Below are 19,413 nucleotides of genomic sequence, written 5' to 3'. Positions count from 1 at the left end.
CAAAAAGCATTACAAATATAAAGAAAATTTACATACGCTATATACATATAGGCTATTTGGTGTCTTTGATTATTAGGCCTATTAATTATATGCATTGAGATAGATTTCAAAATCGTAATAGGCCCTACAATACTGTTTACTTACAAATGGCTTTTAAGGAACCCGAAGGTTCATTGCCGACAGTACTGTTTAATTCACAAAAATTAAATATAAAGCGTAATGTTTAAAGTGCAATTTCATACCCTACATTAAATATATATTTTAATGATCATAATGGTAACAATAATACACCTATGGAGTAACGGTTAGCACGTCTAGCCGCGAAACCAGGTCGCTCGAGTGCGATTCCCGGTCGGGACAAGTTACCTGGTTGAGGTTTTTTCCGGGGTTTTCCCTCAACCCAATATGAGCAAATGCTGGGTAACTTTCGGTGTTGGACCCCGGACTCATTTCACCAGCATTATCACCTTCATCTCATTCAGACGCTAAATAACCTAAGCTGTTAATAAAGCGTCGTAAAATAACCCACTAAAATAAAAAAAATAAAAACAATAATAATAATAATAACAATAATAATAATAATGTATAGGGTTCATAAGACTCAGCGTATGTTCTAGAAGTTGTTACATTTATCATCCAGTTAGAAAAATTTCCCAACCCACACCGGCTGACTACACTAAGGTTCCTGAGTATCCAGGTTTAGAGAAACCAACCCCACTCGTCCCTAGACCGGCCGACCATTGGAAATTGCTGCAAAATGATATCTTAGGGAAACGGGAGAAGCCCGAGAAAAACCCCAACTCCGACCCTGTCCGCCAAAAGTGTCACGATACAGTTTTCAAATGAAAAATGACAGGCCTGACCAGGACTAGAACGCAGACCGCCTGCGGGAGAGGCTGAAGATCTTATAACTCAGCCATCGCAAGAGATGATAATAATGAAAATAATAATAATTTATTATAAAACTCCCATAAAAAGATCTCTACCAAGAAACAAATACTCCACAATGCATTTCACAATAATAGAAATCAAATGCTATTATTTTACATTTAGTTTGGATGATTGCGTTCTATATTTTATTTGTGTTTTATTCTATTCCCCACTTCCTGAACTTTATAATACATACTTTTAAAAAGGGGAAAGGTTGCTATAGGTTCAAGAACACTCTTTCAAGTTTGAAATATACTTATTTTCACTGACAATAAATTGATTTATGACAAATCACCAGATCAATACATTTTATTATTTGAGAAATGTGTGTGTGAATGCCTTCGTATCACATAGGAAATTACTACAACAACGCACAATTTTGAAATGCGTAATCCTGTATTATCACAGGAATAGATTAGTGTAAAAATAAAAAACAAAATATGACAAAGTTGTAACAAAGGAAAAGCATAAATCATAATTACACACGCATGAATCACGTTGTCCTAATCACTATTATCATCCATACATAACTTCCTCAATTAAACATTAAATACATGTTCTGCTGTATCTGGCAAAGTTGTAAAATTCAAATGTCAATTAAAATGAAAAATTACTTTAAAATGTAAAACACTATAATTACATGACTTCAGACTTCGTATTACAAACATTCACGCACGCCCCAACACTTCCGGACCATCGTCGTAGCTCAGAGGTTAGAGAGCTCGACGCATACTCGATCAGGCGTGGGTTCCAATTCTGCTCAGATTGATTACTTAAAATGTTTTTCTTTCTCTGAGGCTTTAAGTAAATGTAAGAGAAATATCAGGTAGTCCCGTAGCGAACTCTTGATCTAATTTCGATAAATACCATCTCGCTATCAACAATCTCATCAACGATAGATACGCAATTTATACAGTCATAATCTAGCAATGTTAAAAATTACATTTTATTTTGTGAGTACGGATGTTTGCGAAAGGAGACCGCAGCAAACCCTAAGAGTAAGAAAAATCATTTTTAACATTTTGCCGTACGCTATTTCTACACAAAGTCCGTGCCGGTGTAGAGAATTCCTCCCCTTTCTCCACTGCTATATTCCCTTCATTCTAACAGCCAAACTTTATTAAAAGAAGGTGATGTCGTAGCTCGGTGGTAGATGGACTGTTGGACTGTGGACCAAGAGGTCTCCGGTTCAAATCTGGGTAACCACTACGTTTTGTATAATTACATTTAATAAATTCTTAATTGTTTTGATACATCTCTATACTTTCTGAAAAATCTTTCGCAAATAAACTTATTTACTTAACATAAATTTCCTTCAAAAATTTAATTATGGTTTCCTTTTCTTTTCTTTTATTGAAAACTTTGTTATTTTTACATTGTCTTTAATGGTAGCCTGTAAATTGTGAAGGTTGTTTAAAAAAAACTAATTATACATCAATTAATTCTTGAAGCAATTTATTTAATTTCTGTATATTTTTAACCAAACACAGATACATTTTTAAAAGTTTAACACTGTTCGAACCGCTTTACTGATCGGTTGTGAAAGCTGTCGTGTGACATCTAGTGGGAAACAATTGACGATTGAAACACTTGAAAGTCTGTGTTAAAAATACTTTTCGCACTAGTGTTAAAAGTACTTTTCGCAAGCTATCATATGATTGTCAATTTTTAGGACACTTGCCTAGCGTTAAAAGAATTATTTTTATAAATGGCTGTCTAAAAAGATTATGTAAAACATCACAGTTATTTGATTCCAATTTTATTATAAAATGCACGTACATTCCAATACTTTGAACCATATCTCAGGAATCAGAGAGTTGCTCTCGTGCACGGAAGCTGGGCATGGGCTTGGGGTCTAATCCTGCAAGGACTACCTAATATTTTTTCCCGAGGTTTCTCCCTACTGTAAGTCAAATGTCAAATAATTTCGTGGTCTTATCTCGCCAAATATCATTTCGCTATCACTAATCCCACCAACTTTACTTCTCGAAGTTGATACGGTATCGTTAAAAAACATTAAAGTGGAAAAAAAAAAAAAAAAAAAAACTTTAAAGTATGGAAAACTTTATTACATGATTTTGGACTTCATTTGAAGATCCACGTACAGTATATCTCAATCGTTTGGACCAGGGACTCTCAACCCTTTGAAGATTGTGAGCACCCCCCCACATGTAATACTAAGTGAGCGAGCACCATGAAATGGAATAGGTTTAATACGCTTATAAGAATAAATAAATAAAGAAATAAACAAACAAAAAATAAATCAATAAACAAATAAACATAATGCATTTTGAAAACATTCACCTGGGTAATACTATCCTTGAACTTGAATCACAATTTCAATTACGACTAAGGAGAAGTCGCTTATAGCTTACACGTAAACAGTCCTGCAGATGTGAATTAGTTATTCGTGATCTTGCTTTGTTCTTTTGAGTGAGAAATTTTTTTTCGCATAGGTAGGTTGTCCGGAATATAGCTAGACATTTGAGAGAAAAACTTATTATCTTTTATTCCCCAAAGGATATTAATTTCTCCTTTTGAAACAAATATTTCAGCGCTAAGGAGGACTGGAGATCTATAAACTGAAGTTCAGTACGAGGAGTCATAATATTTTCGTGGATAATCTTGATTTTTCTGATTAAGTCCACACTGAATTGAGAAGGGTTCTACACTATGAAATAATACATGGCCTGTCAGGTTCCTAAGGGTGCTATTCATAGACATTTCGCTAGCCCGGGCTACGAGCGTGCTAAACAGGATTCATATCATATTATATCGCTGACACTCGTTTATGAATACGAAAAACGTTAGTTCGCTGATCATCCACCGAAAGCCCGAGCTAAGAATGTCTATGAACACGGCTCTAAGGTATTATAATGGACGGATAGGAATACTATTAGTTCCGGATCTTACAACGAATTTGAATTGAAAAAAGCACCTCCGAAACGTTCGTGCTCGCGAGCACTTTTCACTCGCACGACAAGAGCAACAAATACCATTAGACTATAGTTAACAGGCTTAGCTCGGGTGTTGGCGAACTGGACTCGTGCATCGAAGCTGCACTCAGATGTGGGTTCGAGTTCCGCTTCGGTTTATTGCCAGACTGAGTTTTTTCCGAAGCTTGTCACAACAGTAAGATTACTGTCAGGTCATTCCTTGAAAAATCCTCGGATTCTAGACATCTAGACATTATCTCCTATTTCACCAAAGTTAAATAATCTAGCGTTGATACAGTGTCATAAAATAAGAGGTTTTAAAAATCTCCATATTTTCAAGGCTACATACACAATTCATAAGGCAGGTGTAGGAATATTTTTATTCAAGGCTAACCACATATTATAGGAAGTCCCAGCTTCTTGGACCTGCGTCAGTCGTGATCTTACCGAAGACTAAACTCGCAACTTGTGTCTGTCGACACCGTTAAGGAGTGTGACGAATATTGACCCAGAGAGGAAAAGGAGATAATTTCGAAATTCTTACGTCAACGTCACTGCCGTGACAGATTCCACTTAACATTGCATCTCTAATTGTCAACTACACAATTCTCATATCGTGCCTCTGTGACGTATTTCGTACTTTGTTCACTGAACTCCCTGAGTAAATTTCCGTTAATATGCATCATGAACCTTGGCTATGCAGCGATGCACACCTGCTTTGATTTTGATTCAGATATGCATATAATAAAACTGCACGCTTGGGTCATAACATAAACACACATTAGGGAAATACCTTTTACGTATATCCGAAAAATAAAAATAATATTCTGCGTTGTCTCAAGAATACACCGGTAGGCTACGTCACCCGGTTTCGAAAATGAAATTACAGTCATGTTGGTTTAAATGTTTTATTTTTGTTTCGCTTTACAAAATGCAGAATATGAGTCTATGTCAAGGGAAGTAATTAAGGAAGGACATGCAATAGCCCTGTAATTTCTCTAGCGACATTCCGAAATTACTTTCAGCTCAAAACAATTTTTTCATTATAAGTATATCGTAAGTATCTATTATCACTTTAATATTGCAGAACTCGCGATTACAAATCAAACGAGTGGTCGCACAGGTCTGTAGCTGCTCTCGATGCAGAGATATTACCGAGAGAGATCGCGCAGCACGGCTAATTTTATACGCAACTTTGGCATCCTCATGCCAGTAACGAGGGCAGGTGATGTTATTGGGTTATTTTACGACGCTGTATCAACATCTCAGGTTACTTAGCGTCTGAATGAAATGAAGATGATAATGCCGGTGAAATGAGTCCGGGGTCCAGCACCGAAAGTTATCCAGTATTTGCTCGTATTGGGTTGAGAGATAACCCCGGAAAAAACCTCAACCAGGTAACTTGCCCCGACCGGGATTCGAACTCGGGCCACCTGGTTTCGCGGCCAGGCGCGCTGACCATTACTCCACAGGTGTGGACACGTTATTGGGCGTTGTCATACAAGTACCTTGGTTCATGACGTAACTATTAATAACATTAGCATCTCGCCGTGGCTTATGGTTTTACAGTAACCATTTGAAATTCTATGATTTTGCCGTCTTTCTGTTTGCTATTATCTATATTGTCTGTAAAACAAAAGTACTAATACCAGTTTCTTAATATTGCAGTTTGTTTTAAATGTTAATAACATAATAAAGAGTTAAGAAGGAATATTCACTTAAATTCCATAGTAGTACAACTATACTCTACTAAATGGATGAAAAAAATCATTCATAAAGAAAGTGAAATTTTCAATACACTATCTTCAGTAATACGTACTAACGGTATATTAGATTTACGAAAACATTCTGTAAGGCTCCTAAATAAATAGGCCTATATTTGAAAATTTCACTTTTCTATAAAAAAAAATTGAGAAAATATTTCTTTTGATTAAAAAAAATCAAACTTGTGAAAAATGAACATTAAAATTAAAACTTACATTCTTAGAATGCACTTATACTTCTCAGACAAATCTGAAAATTAACATGGATACAGTGTTAATAAGTTCTCTTCCCTTCATCCATTGAATCAGTGCTGGCCATCCCTGAATATAGCTCGACCAAGCGGCATATACTACCTCTTTCGTCTGTCTCTTTCCTTTCCGCTGTCAAGCGCTCAGGCTCTCCTGGGCTCTAAAGCGCGCGCTTGCTCCTATGGGCATCAATTGACATGACTGGCCTATAGCTTAGAGAAGAAAAAGAAGAAGAAGAAGAAGAAGAAGAAGAAGAAGAAGAAGAAGAGATCGGGGTAGGCTGTATCGCAGAATTTTACTACGACATGGTTGGGTGGTTATGTATAAGGGGGCAAAGGGTTAGTGCGCACACTTCGTTCCTCGATGACCGGCGTGCACCAGAGTGGAGCTATCTGTGTGTTCCGGTACGCGAGTAGGTGTTTCGACTGCTTGGACATGGGTCCAACAAGCTCAAGATGGCTCTGATAGTCGTGGCCTATCAGTCATACCACTTAAGACCAATGCTCAACAACGACAATACATTTGCATATAAACAACCACTTGTAACAAATCTCCAAGTCTATCTAAAATATGAACTTTATGTCAACGATAATATATTTGCATGATATAATATAATATAATATAATATTAGTACATTATGCAACGAGCCTATAATGAAGGTAATGAAGAAGTGAGTATGGATATTTATGAAACGAGCGCAAGCGAGTTTCATAATTTTCATACGAGCTTCTTAATTACCATTATAGGCGAGTTCATACGACTTTTTATGCTCGACCATATTTCTAACTTGATATTATTAATTTTTTAGCAATGTCCCGTGTGTTGTGAGATGTGCGCAGACGCGAAAGTATTGATTTTTTCCGAGGAACAGATGTCCACATTGACCTTACTAGGCCATAAGAACCTACAGAGATAACATTGAAATTAAATTAGACATTGAAAAACGAGATGACAAGTTGAATTTATTTGAATATTATTTACAATTAACGCTAATTATTATAGTAACAGAACATAACCTTCTGCGACAGTATTGGATTTCCAGCCTCCGTGACTTTTCGCTAATTCTCTTTCGATTGCATATCCGAGAATAATCGATACTTGCGGTTTTATAACGGTAGAAAGCTGACCTGTCATTGGCTGAACAGTTGTAACCTGAGTCGTCATTGGCTGAAAGACCTGACCTTTAATGAGTAGGTGTACTTTAATGACATCCATTAAAGGTCTGCTACCAGGTGTATAATTACTACATTTCGGCATGGTCGAACATAAAATATAATATAATATTGTTTTATTAATTCAGTCTAATTGACATATCACAAATATAAAAGTCAATGACACTTGCCCATGTAAGTGATCATTGTGTACTCTACAAAAAAAAAAAAATTAAAATTAAGCAAACGTTTTCGCCCTTCGGGCATCATCAGGCTTTTTCACATACAATATCTTGTACATTTTAGTCTCTTATTGTGGAACGAATGATTAATCACAACCTTTTTTAATAATAAAAATAATAACTATTTTAAATTGAATTATGGTAATTAACAATCTAAAATCAATCTAAAATTAATGTACAGATATGAAAGTTTAATACATAATAATGATATAAAATTGTGGCTGCACTGCTGTGTTGCGTTTAAATTATAACATCATAAAATTAATGTACACATATTATTATGTATTAAACTTTCATTTCTGTACATTAATTTTAGATTGTTAATCACCATAAGTCAATTTAAAATAGTTATTATTTTCATTATTAAAAAAGGTTGTGATTAATCATTCGTTCCACAATAAGAGACAAAATGTACAAGATATTGTATGTAAAAAAAGCCTGATGATGCCCGAAGGGCGAAAACGTTTGCTTAATTTTAATTTTTTTATATTTGTATAGTACACAATGATCACTTACATGGGCAAGTGTCACTGACTTTTTATATTTCTGATATGTTAATTAGACTGAATTAATAAAAATAATTATATTATATCATATTATATTGACTATCTGAACATTTAAACATGCTTTCTAAGATAATATATTTGCATATAAATAAATACTTGTAACAAATCTCCCCTTCGAAAAATAAAAAATCGCATGATGGGCAAAATATGTTAGAAATACCGTACATTTTTGCATTATTCTCAATTTCCTAGAAAACGCAGAAATGTTCGTGCCGTTTAAGAGTTTTGCATTGCACTGCAGCTACACTGACTAAACATAATTTCGTGTTATCAAAACTAAACCGACTTAGTAGGCCTAATACGCAGAAGGAAATTTGCATAAAATTAGTGATCAAGGAAGTGTTAGTCATTTAACAAGCAGGTGAATTCTGCATCTATAACAACCAGCAGGAAGTCGGAAACTCTATTCCAGTAGAGCATCTCTCTCGGAGATGATGCGGTTTTCCCTGTATGGAGGAAGAGACGAGGAGCCGAATGGGAATCCTAACCGAGAACGATATGTGCGAAATGCTCTGTGTGACCTTGCCTCCCTGGATGTTTCAGAGATAAAACAAATTTTAAGGAACATAACTTCCTTCCCCATCTTTCATTCACGCAAAATAACTATCAGTTCCTATCATAAACCACAGTACGGCGGTTCAGAGGAAGAGGAGATTTCAATGGTACGCGACAAGTCACAGAGACTGAAGATTGTCCAAGTCAGATGTGACTAGCATTTCATATCACTCACACTGTTTGCCGCTAACGCTCATCAATAATAGGCCTACTGTCAGAATGTAAAGGCATCCTAAAGTCTCAATTCGCCAGTAGGCTCCTATTTGTAATTATTATTATTATTATTATTATTATTATTATTATTATTATTATTTATTTTATTGCTAGTAAGTTTGAAATGAATATAATGTAAGATAAACTAGCCCACTCCTGAATGAGTAAGACTCGTGCTCAGGAGGGGATTCCAATACAGACAAAAATAAAATTAAAATTGACAGTGAATACAAATTAAAAAGTATTTAATATGTTTAAACCCTAATATAAATCCAATACAATTTTTCTTATTAATTTGGAGAGGATTCGTGGTTAAAATAATATTGGAATAAAATATGTTTAATAATCTGGGACCTTGATTCATACTATAATAAAAAGCTGCATTAGTTTTACATTTTGGTTCTGACAAACGCAGAGAATTCATATTTTTAGTTCTATATTTATGTATATACCTTTCAAAGTTATTAAAATTTCTATGAAAATCTATACTAACAATAAATCAGTCCCCGAAATTTTTCTGGTAATTTTCGATTTTGCAAAAATAATTGGTCCTAACATATATAATTAACCACCCTGAAACCGAAAATCGCTTTTTTGAAATTTTTGTTTGTATGTCTGTTTGTATGTTTGTTACCTTTTCACGCGATAATGGCTGAACGGATTTCGATGAAAATTGGAATATAAATTAAGTTCGTGTAACTTAGATTTTAGGCTATATGACATTCAAAATACATTATTTAAAAGGGGTTATAAGGGGGGCCTGAATTAAATAAATCGAAATATCTCGCTTATTATTGATTTTTGTGAAAAATGTTACATAACAAAAGTTTCTTTAAAACTAATTTGTGATAAGTTTTATTCCTTGAAAAATTTTGATAGGACTGATATTTAATGAGATAAATAAGTTTTAAAATTAAAATAACTGCCATCTAAGGCCGTGTATTGAATTAAAAAACAAATGACTTCGTCTATAAGGGGCCTTGGACAGCAACAATCGAAAGCTATAAAAGATAGCCTTCAGAGAATGTTTCTGTGTTTGTATGAAGTAATATCGGAAGCTAAATTAACCGATTTGTATAATTTATTATTTCACCACTGGAAAGTGTAGTTTCTCTAGATGGACATAATGCTATAATGTTATTACAGCAACTTCTGATATAATATAATATAATATAATACAATATAATATAATATACGCCATTTACTGAATACGTAGAAAACAAGGGTTAAAATTAAGTTATTACCATAATTCAATGGAAACCTATAACAAGTAAAATAAAATATACACATTAAATCTAAATTATGCCAATCTTCATTAAACTATGGTTGCATGTAATAAAAATCAAGAAACATGTTAAAGGAATTGTCATTGCACCAATGAGTGGTCTCTGGACCAAAATGATCGCATTTTAATTATTTGGATGCAATTTAAATTAAGTAACATATTAAACGATTTATCCTTCTATCAAACACGAATTTTCCCTGGATCAAATGTCCAATTTTAATTATGTAATTACTTTATATTTATTTCTAACGGGTTCAGCGGAGCGCACGGGTACGGCTAGTATTTTAATAAAATAAAATAATACATTTGTTTAATGTTGAAAACTTTGAAATGTTTAAACACCAATTCAGTTGGGTAATCTTTCTATTTTTTTTTTATTTTTAGTACTTTTTTCTATAGTAAAATTATTATTATTATTATTATTATTATTATTATTATTATTATTATTATTATTATTATTATTACTGAGAATATAACTGGCATTATTCAGATATGTTTTATTTCTGTAACTAACCATACCTTAATTTCACTAAATCTTGTTGAAAATGTTAATTCGAACACAAAATTATAAGAATACAGGAACATGCACAGTTTGGTACATATCGCCTGCATTTGTAGTTTATTTTATATTTATATATTCATTAATTTCTCTATTTACTTGGAATTCGACATTTACAGGGTTCGGCTGAGGAACGTGCGCTTATGAACGGTTGGTTATGGACTCAAGATTTTATTTTATTTTTTTTTTCAAAATGGTAAACATGAGATCACAAAGTACATATTCTGTCATTTATTTCTTGAAAACGATGTCCTTTAAGTGACTATCGCTGAGATGGAAATTTGCTTCGTCGTCATCCATAAATTCTTACTCTTCATCCATCCGATTTAAAATCTCCTCACAAAACGCCATTTGCTTGAGAATATCATGATGTTTTAATTGATGTGCAACCTGAATTTTGTATGGATGCAAATGTAAGTCCCATGAGCAGATTGGAGGGATCATGGCGCCATAAATTAAAATTACGAAATTCGCACTTAGTAGCCTCAAAACTGGCGTTTCTCTTGCAAAAGCAAGTTATGCACGTTGTGCACCGCTCCACCTTTCCATGATCACTAAATGGCATTGTATTGGCAACAGAATGTGGGCGCAGTTTATCGGTCTTCAAGTGTGCTGCGAGAGATATACGCTCCTTAAAATCGCCCGTTCCTCTGCCGGATCCTGTAGGCTCTATAACAATTCGCATTTTATGAAAAAATGACAGAGCATTTAAGAAAATCCCAATGATTGCGTGAAACGTCTAAATTCGAATCTATACTAATAATAAATCTGTAGCCGAAATTTTTCTGGTAATTTTCGATTTTCCAAAAATAATTGGCCCTAACATATATAATTAACCACCCTGAAACCGAAAATCGCTTTTTTGAAATTTTTGTTTGTATGTATGTCTGTCTGTCTGTCTGTATGTTTGTTACCTTTTCACGCGATAATGGCTGAATGGATTTCGATGAAAATTGGAATATAAATTAAGTTCGTTGTAACTTAGATCTTAGGCTATATGGCATTCAAAATACATTATTTAAAAGGGGGGTTATAAGGGGGCCTGAATTAAATAAATCGAAATATCTCGCTTATTATTGATTTTTGTGAAAAATGTTACATAACAAGAGTTTCTTTAAAAATTATTTCCGATAAGTTTTATTCCTTGAAAAATGTTGATAGGACTGATATTTAATGAGATAAATGAGTTTTAAAATTAAAATAACTGCCATCTAAGGTCGTGTAATGAATTAAAAAACAAATGACTTCGTCTATAAGGGGCCTTGGACAGCAACAATCGAAAGCTATGAAAGATAGCCTACAGAGAATGTTTCTGTGTTTGTATGAAGTAATATCGGAAGCTAAATTAACAGATTTGTATAATTAATTATTATTTCACCATTGGAAAGTGCAGTTTCTCTAGATGGACATAATGCTATAATGTTATTACAGTAACTTCTGATATGATATAATATAATATAATATAATATAATATAATATAATATAATATAATATAATGTAATATAATATAATATAATTTATAATGTAATGTAATATTATATAATATAATTTAAGTTATTTGAAGGGTTCAGAACCATAGTGGGCCAAGCGCCATTTACTGAATACGTAGAAAACAAGGGTTAAAATGAAGTTATTACCATAATTAAATGGAAACATATAACAGGTAAAATATACACATTAAATCTAAATGTCAATGTTCATTAAACTATGGTTGCATGTAATAAAAATTAAGAAACATGTTAAAGGAATTGTCATTGCAATTTATCCTTCTATCAAACACGAATGTTCCCTGGATCAAACGTCCATTTTAATTATGTAATTACTTTATATTTATTTCTAACGGGTGCAGCGGAGCGCACGGGTACGGCTAGTTACAGTAATAAAATACAATGTGCTTTCCTTAACAATGTAGTGTACTTTATTTGATATTCAAGTATAATAAACCTAACCCTTATAGCCTATGTACCAAATATTTCCGTGACTATTATGTGGAAAACCTCGATACGCATTAAATAGAGAATGTAAAAAGACGGACCGCGTGGAAAACCACGAGACACGAAGTTCTGTTTCCATGGTACCGCGTGTGACTCGCACATAAACGTTTCGCGTCAAAAATGAATGCCACAAAGTGATGCATATTTTCTCAGTAGGCCTATACATTTGCATGTTTCGCAACAATCACTTCCTTTATTTTGTTATGACAAAAGCTCAAAAAAAGGACTCTTTCAATGACACGACGTACTCCGTAGTGAGGCAAGTGACAAACGGGCTTAGAGCTCACATGGCTATGTCAACAACCTCGAAAACACTTTCAAGTACATTATTTTATAGATACCTCTACTTCTTTCTAACAATTCTATTGTCATCTGTGTTGCAGCTTGGGTTGGTATGCTTCCGGCTCAAGGGGTCCGATGAGCTCAACCAGAAGCTGCTGTCCAACATCAACGCGTCGGGCAAGATTCACATGGTGCCCGCATCAGTCAACGAGAAGTACGTCATCCGCTTCTGCGCCGTCGTGCAGAATGCCACCGAGGAGCAAATCGGTAACTAGGAACGGAAGACAGTACAGAGGGCGGCTAATTAGGGACTGGAGGATGTGGTGTGCCTCCAAAAGAAAGCTCATTCCCAAAGCATCCCTCAACACTGCACACAGATCTTTACAATTTACAGGCGAATTAATATAAGAAATCTACAGGTGTATAGCTTTACTATGTTGCATATCTTTACGTAGAACTCGTGAGGATGCCATCACCTGTCGACAGGTGCATCAGCAATTTCTCCCAAACTGTTGCTCGCATTTTGTACATATTTAGTAAACAATTAATGCACCTTTATTTGATATCAAAAACAAAAAATTGCACTGAACTTCAACAATCGTCAGACGACTTTATTTAGGCAACTTTTGACAAACAAGACAGCGAGTTAGTTCTCTGAGAGACGCTTTTTTAAGATAAATTATTATACAGAACAACTACTTACTTACTTACTTACTTACTTACTTACTTACTTACTTACTTACTTACTTACTTACTGGCTTTTAGGGAACCCGGAGGTTCATTGCCGCTCTCACATACGCCCGCCATTGGTCTCTATTCTGAGCAAGATTAATCCAGTCTCTATCATCATATCCTACCTCCCTCAAATCCATTTTAATATTATCTTCCCATCTACGTCTCGGCCTCCCCAAAAGTCTTTTTTTCTCTGGCCTTCCAACTAACACTCTATATGCATTTCTGTATTCGCACATACGTGCTACATGCCCTGCCCATCTCAAACGCCTGGATTTAATGTTCCTAATTATATCAAGTGAAGAATACAATGCGTGCAGTTCTGTGTTGTGTAACTTTCTCCATTCTCCTGTAACTTCATCCCTCTTAGCCCCAAATATTTTTAAAATTATTTGCATATAAATTAATTAAATTTACATACAAAATATTCCTGTACATTTTACGACTGTGTTTTATTTTTATTTAATTTGCACAATAGTTGACAAGCAATGTTGAAATTACATTAAAACAAAAGAATAGCAAGTAAAAACTATACATTAAAAATTTAAATTGCATAAAATGCCAGAGTTACGTCATATTCTATGTTCCCTGAAAGAAGTAGAACCTGAGAAAAATTGCAATTTGTACAGAAAATAGAAACTTATGGAAAATTCCCTTTAAAGTTTTTAGTACACCCAGTTTCATATGACACAGTGTTACAAAAAAAATTGGCTGCTTAGTATTAATAATGGTTGTTATATTCCGTATGCCGTTGAAAAGAGGAAATTTCATAAAATATAATGCAGTAAAAAACAACAATATTCACTATTTTTCAAGGCCCGGATTTGAGAAAGTACATGAAATAGTAATATGCGTTACAAGAGCGGTATGTTGAAGTTTTCATGTTCGAGGAAAAATTTGAAAAAGCGAAACGTAGTTGAGCTTTTTTAATTTCCGAGAATTGAAAGAAAACATACCGCTCGTGTATCGTACATTATTTTGTGCGAAGATCGTTTATTACATACCTGAAAGAGGAATTTCTAATTAGTTGCAATGAAATCTCCATCTTGGTTTCTGTTCAATGACGGCAAATTTGCAAAACAAAAATATCTATCTTCAACATTGTTGCTTTAAAATGTTTTCTGTGTTTACTATATTCCAGCAGGCCGTGATATACGTCTGTCTTCCCCCCCCCCCAGTCTATGATGAGTCTGGAATCTTGTTGATTTTTTCACGGCTTCCTTAATGTTACTTGCATCACGAATGCATTAACTTTAGTGGAGTTGTAGAGTTTACTTAATTTTTTCAAATATTTAAAAACAATAATTAACAGTGCAATTTAAGTGAAATTGCAGTGGTAAGTTTCCAATTTATAATTATTACTATATTGAACGTCTCTAAAAATAATATGTTAAAAGCCTAAAGCAGTAAAATCAATATGTCACTTAAGCGGTACGAAGAGGGAAATTGTTATGTGTGTTAGGTTGGGAATACTGAATGTGGAATTTTAGACTTTCCGCGGATTGCTTTTGTGCGGAAACCAAGCAAATACGCACGATCTCGCACAAAGTACATTTCATCACTAATAGCTAGTTAACTTGCCTATGCAACGGTGCCAGTCATTTCATTTACAATATTGCCTTTTATTTTACACACAGATTACGCCTGGGAAGTCATCACAGAATTCGCTACTGAACTTCTGGAGACATACAACTTAGAAAAGGATCAGGTGAGAAAACCTACTAGATTGTTCTACAGATAATAACTTTGTGATTTCGCGACTGCCATGCTGGGTTCACAGATTCTCACCCGTCCGTGAGCAATGGATTTAGAAGTGCGCAAAAATCCTTAGAGAGGCTTACACTGGGAGGGAAATAAAGCTCTGGGTTCCGTGTCATATAACTATTTACGGCACATGAGAACCTCTGTCCCTGACAGAAGGCTTCAGGCAAAATTTTGCGGCCATTGCTGCTGAACACTCTTCGCAATTGGAAGCGTCGATAAATATGATACACCGTGCTGTGTCTATAACGATATTTTCAACAGTACACCTTCGCATAACAGTAACGGCTCTAGTTTCACTAGGAAAACTTGGCGCATAATCATTTGTGAATGTGTATAACATAGTAAATGACTTGTAGTAATAGATTTTCGAACTCTCAATATAGGGATTTCATGAAGGCGCCGTATTATTATTATTATTATTATTATTATTATTATTATTATTATTATTATTATTATTATTATTATTATTATTATTAGTATTGTTATCTTGGAGCAACAGTAACAAATATAAATGACACTCGGGAGGAAATTAAACGCAGAATAAATATGGGAAATGCGTGTTATTATTCGGTTGAGAAGCTCTTATCATCCAGTCTGCTGTCGAAAAACCTGAAAGTTAGAATTTATAAAACAGTTATATTACCGGTTGTTCTTTATGGTTGTGAAACTTGGACTCTCACTCTGAGAGAGGAACATAGGTTCAGGGTGTTTGAGAATAAGGTGCTAAGGAAAATATTTGGGGCTAAGCGGGATGAAGTTACAGGAGAATGGAGAAATTTACACAACACAGAACTGCACGCATTGTATTCTTCACCTGACATAATTAGGAACATTAAATCCAGACGTTTGAGATGGGCAGGACATGTAGCACGTATGGGCGAATCCAGAAATGCATATAGAGTGTTAGTTGGGAGACCGGAGGGAAAAAGACCTTTAGGGAGGCCGAGACGTAGATGGGAGGATAATATTAAAATGTATTTGAGGGAGGTGGGGTGTGATGATAGAGACTGGATTAATCTTGCACAGGATAGGGACCGCTGGCGGGCTTATGTGAGGGCGGCAATGAACCTTCGGGTTCCTTAAAAGCCATTTGTAAGTAAGTAAGTATTGTTATTATTATTATTATTATTATTATTATTATTATTATTATTATTATTATTATTGCTATTATTATTATCATCATCATCATCGGCAGCAGCACCATAATCATAGCATAATATACTTTAGAAGTTCATCTAATTCTGTTACACACTGTATAAAAACGGCAGGATGTTAACAACAGCGTTACTGAGAAAACTAAATTAGGATTGTAAAATGTTGCAGGAACCAGCGGACGAGGTGTTCGAGATGCTGGACCGCAAGAAGAAGGAGACTCTGGCCTACAAGAGGTCCTTCTTCGTGCGCATGGTCAGCGATCCTAAGATTTACAACCCCAAGATCGCCAAGACATTGCCCGGTACCAGGCACCGCCACGTCACCGATACAGGCGCCAGCGTCGACAACGGCGTCAACATCCAGACGCCAATGTGAGTAATAAGGATGCGGCGCATTTTTTAATTTGCGTTTAAATGGTGGATTACAGATTCAGATTGATCCTGTAGACCCGAGATCATTCCCGGCTTGCCCCCTATTCATAACTTGTGTTCAGAGCCTTGTTGCTTGGTTCGATTCCTACCTTCGCGAACGCCAACAATGTGTATGAGCCGGTGGTCATTCTTACAATTGGCGTACCGTCAAGGCCGGAATCCCTCAGGGCTCAGTACTTGGGCCATTACGTTTTACGCTTTATATAAACGACGTAACAAAGATCTTAAAATATTCAAAACACCACCTATACGCTGACGACTTACAACTTTACATTCATTCCCGAACTTGTACAATCAATGACTCTGTGACCAGAATTAATGAAGATCTAGCATATGTAGCTCAATGGGTTAGATCTATTTTGTTTAATTCTCGTTGGTGGCCCATTATTATAGCTTGTGATTTGTCTGACTAAATCCAGACAAATCACAAGCTATAATAATGGGCCACCAACGAGCATTAAACAAAATAGATCTAGCCACTGTATCAAATACAAAAATAAATAATACTACAATTACATATAGTAAGACAGTAAATATTTAGGGGTATATTTAGATTCAAATTTAAATTTTCAAAGTCAAGTGACCTACATATGTAAGAAAACTTTTTCCATAATTCATTCCCTCAAACACTTAACCAACGTTTTACCTCTCAGCCTTAAAAAGAACCTGATCCAAACTTTAGTGATGCTCCACTTCGATTATTGCGATTCTCTATTCACGAATCTAAATACTGATCTTGCCCATAGACTACAGTGTGTTCACAATATCTGCGTTCGTTTCGTTTGTAACATTAGAAAATTCGATCATGTAACACCGTCACTAGAATTGTTGTCTTGGAGTCCACTTAAAGAAAGAAGATTCTTCAACTCTCTCTTATTAATATTTAAAATTATCTACACCTCCACACCCTCTTACCTAGCATATCGTTTTGATTACCTTTCACTACCTCGAACCCGGAACATGTACCTTCTCTCTATTCCTCTACACAGAACATCCTTCTACTCATCATCTTTCAGCATATCTATTCCACGCCTCTGGAATTCTCTCCCTGACCATGTCAGAGACTGTCGGACAATATCAAAATTCAAATTTAAATTAAAAAATCACATTCTAGTTCGTGGAATTGCTTGTTGAACACCTGTCAGGTTGCGCAACTTCACCTTAACCCATGACATATAGTAAATATTGTAACTATGCTGTTGTAAAATTGAAAATTAATATGTAATGTATTTATTATTATTATTATTATTATTATTATTATTATTATTATTATTATTATTATTATTATTATTATTATTATTATTGTCAGTTATCAATATCATCATTGCTATCTCAGTTTCCTTTCTTTTTTCTTGTATTAGCTCGATGAGAGCTCTATAGTGTTCTTTCGACTCTGTTGACCCTTTATAGGGCTTCAACTTAATTTGTATTATTTTCATCAGTGTTTGTATTTCTTTTTTGTATTTATATATGCTATCTGGTAGGATGGAAGAGAAGGCCTTATGGCCTTAATCTTGTCAGATTAAAGAAATAAATTATTATTATTATTGTTATTATTATTATTATTATTATTATTATTATTATTATATAGTAAATTATATATGAATTTCGAAAAATGATTGCGCACTTCTATTAAAAGTGAACATTTTGAATCATGCCCATAAACAATAACCAAATAAACATACATAAATATATATTATAACTAAATTATTGTAGATAGGCAAGCACAAAATGAGGAGGACGACTTATAAAATGTGGCGTGAAAAGGTGAAGATGGGACAGACAGACAACATGCCTATGCCATGAAGTTATTATTTTCGCACATAAATTCTTGACATTACCTTTACAATGTAGGGTAACTTTTGCCATTCACCTCTGCTGAAAGTGCAGACTATTAATTTCGACGTGGAAATTGCAAAGCAGCTGCGAAGTTTATGAACATAAGCCTAGCATGTTTCGCGTAAGGTCATACATAGCCATAATTATAGCAAGTACCAGATACTCAGCATAAATCATGAGCATCGCATAACCACCACTTTATAGCGAATGATTGCTAGATTGCATATCACAGCATTTGTATATCGTGTTTCGAAATGATGGTCATACATTCGTCTGATTAAGAGAAATTCATTTTTTTGTACGAAAATGTTCCTTGGGCACTTAGGAAGTTAATAGTAAGACATTTTTGCTTTTACGTCTTCTTTGATTTGCAGGTGCGATTTTTGTATATGTCTGCTCCATACGTTAGTACTGAATGAGAGGAAACGCGCAATAACGTCCATTTGAAAGTCTTTATCTCTTGCTATAGTCTTTAGCAGATCTTGTTAGTATTGCACCTCTTTCACAAATTTGTCTTTTTCTCGAACCTACATTTTTAGATGTTCAGAATTCTTCATGCGATGCAGTTTTCAACAAATTCAGTGATAACATTCGTACGTGCCCTTGCATATATTATCTGAGATCTAACGTTGAGAAATATTAAATATCTTGAAAATGAAGAGTTAAAAGTCATTATGTAAATAAAAAAAAATGAAAAAAAAATAAATAACTGATATTCAAAAATGTATTGTGCCTAAAGTGGTACAAATATTAAGAATTTCTCAACG

The 19,413-nt window shown here is 34.5% G+C and overlaps 2 protein-coding genes across 5 annotated transcripts in view; one reads left to right on the top strand and one right to left on the bottom strand.

The window, feature by feature from the left end:
- Positions 1-19,413, bottom strand: part of Rpp25 (ribonuclease P protein subunit Rpp25) — a 366,206-nt gene that overhangs the window by 193,752 nt on the left and 153,041 nt on the right. The gene's annotated exons all lie outside the window — the stretch shown is intronic.
- The window catches only part of LOC138701056 (aromatic-L-amino-acid decarboxylase-like), a 170,141-nt gene that overhangs the window by 128,340 nt on the left and 22,388 nt on the right, over positions 1-19,413 (top strand). Inside the window, exons 10-12 of the mRNA XM_069827604.1 lie at positions 12,827-12,992; positions 15,095-15,165; positions 16,545-16,747. Coding sequence (XP_069683705.1) covers positions 12,827-12,992; positions 15,095-15,165; positions 16,545-16,747 — 440 coding nt within the window. The remainder of the gene's footprint in view (positions 1-12,826; positions 12,993-15,094; positions 15,166-16,544; positions 16,748-19,413) is intronic.

This window comes from Periplaneta americana, chromosome 6 (genome assembly GCF_040183065.1).
Source record: "Periplaneta americana isolate PAMFEO1 chromosome 6, P.americana_PAMFEO1_priV1, whole genome shotgun sequence".
Taxonomy (NCBI): Eukaryota; Metazoa; Arthropoda; class Insecta; order Blattodea; family Blattidae; genus Periplaneta; species Periplaneta americana.
The sequence above is the reverse complement of the archived record's forward strand: the minus strand, read 5'-3'. Positions and strand labels throughout refer to the sequence as shown.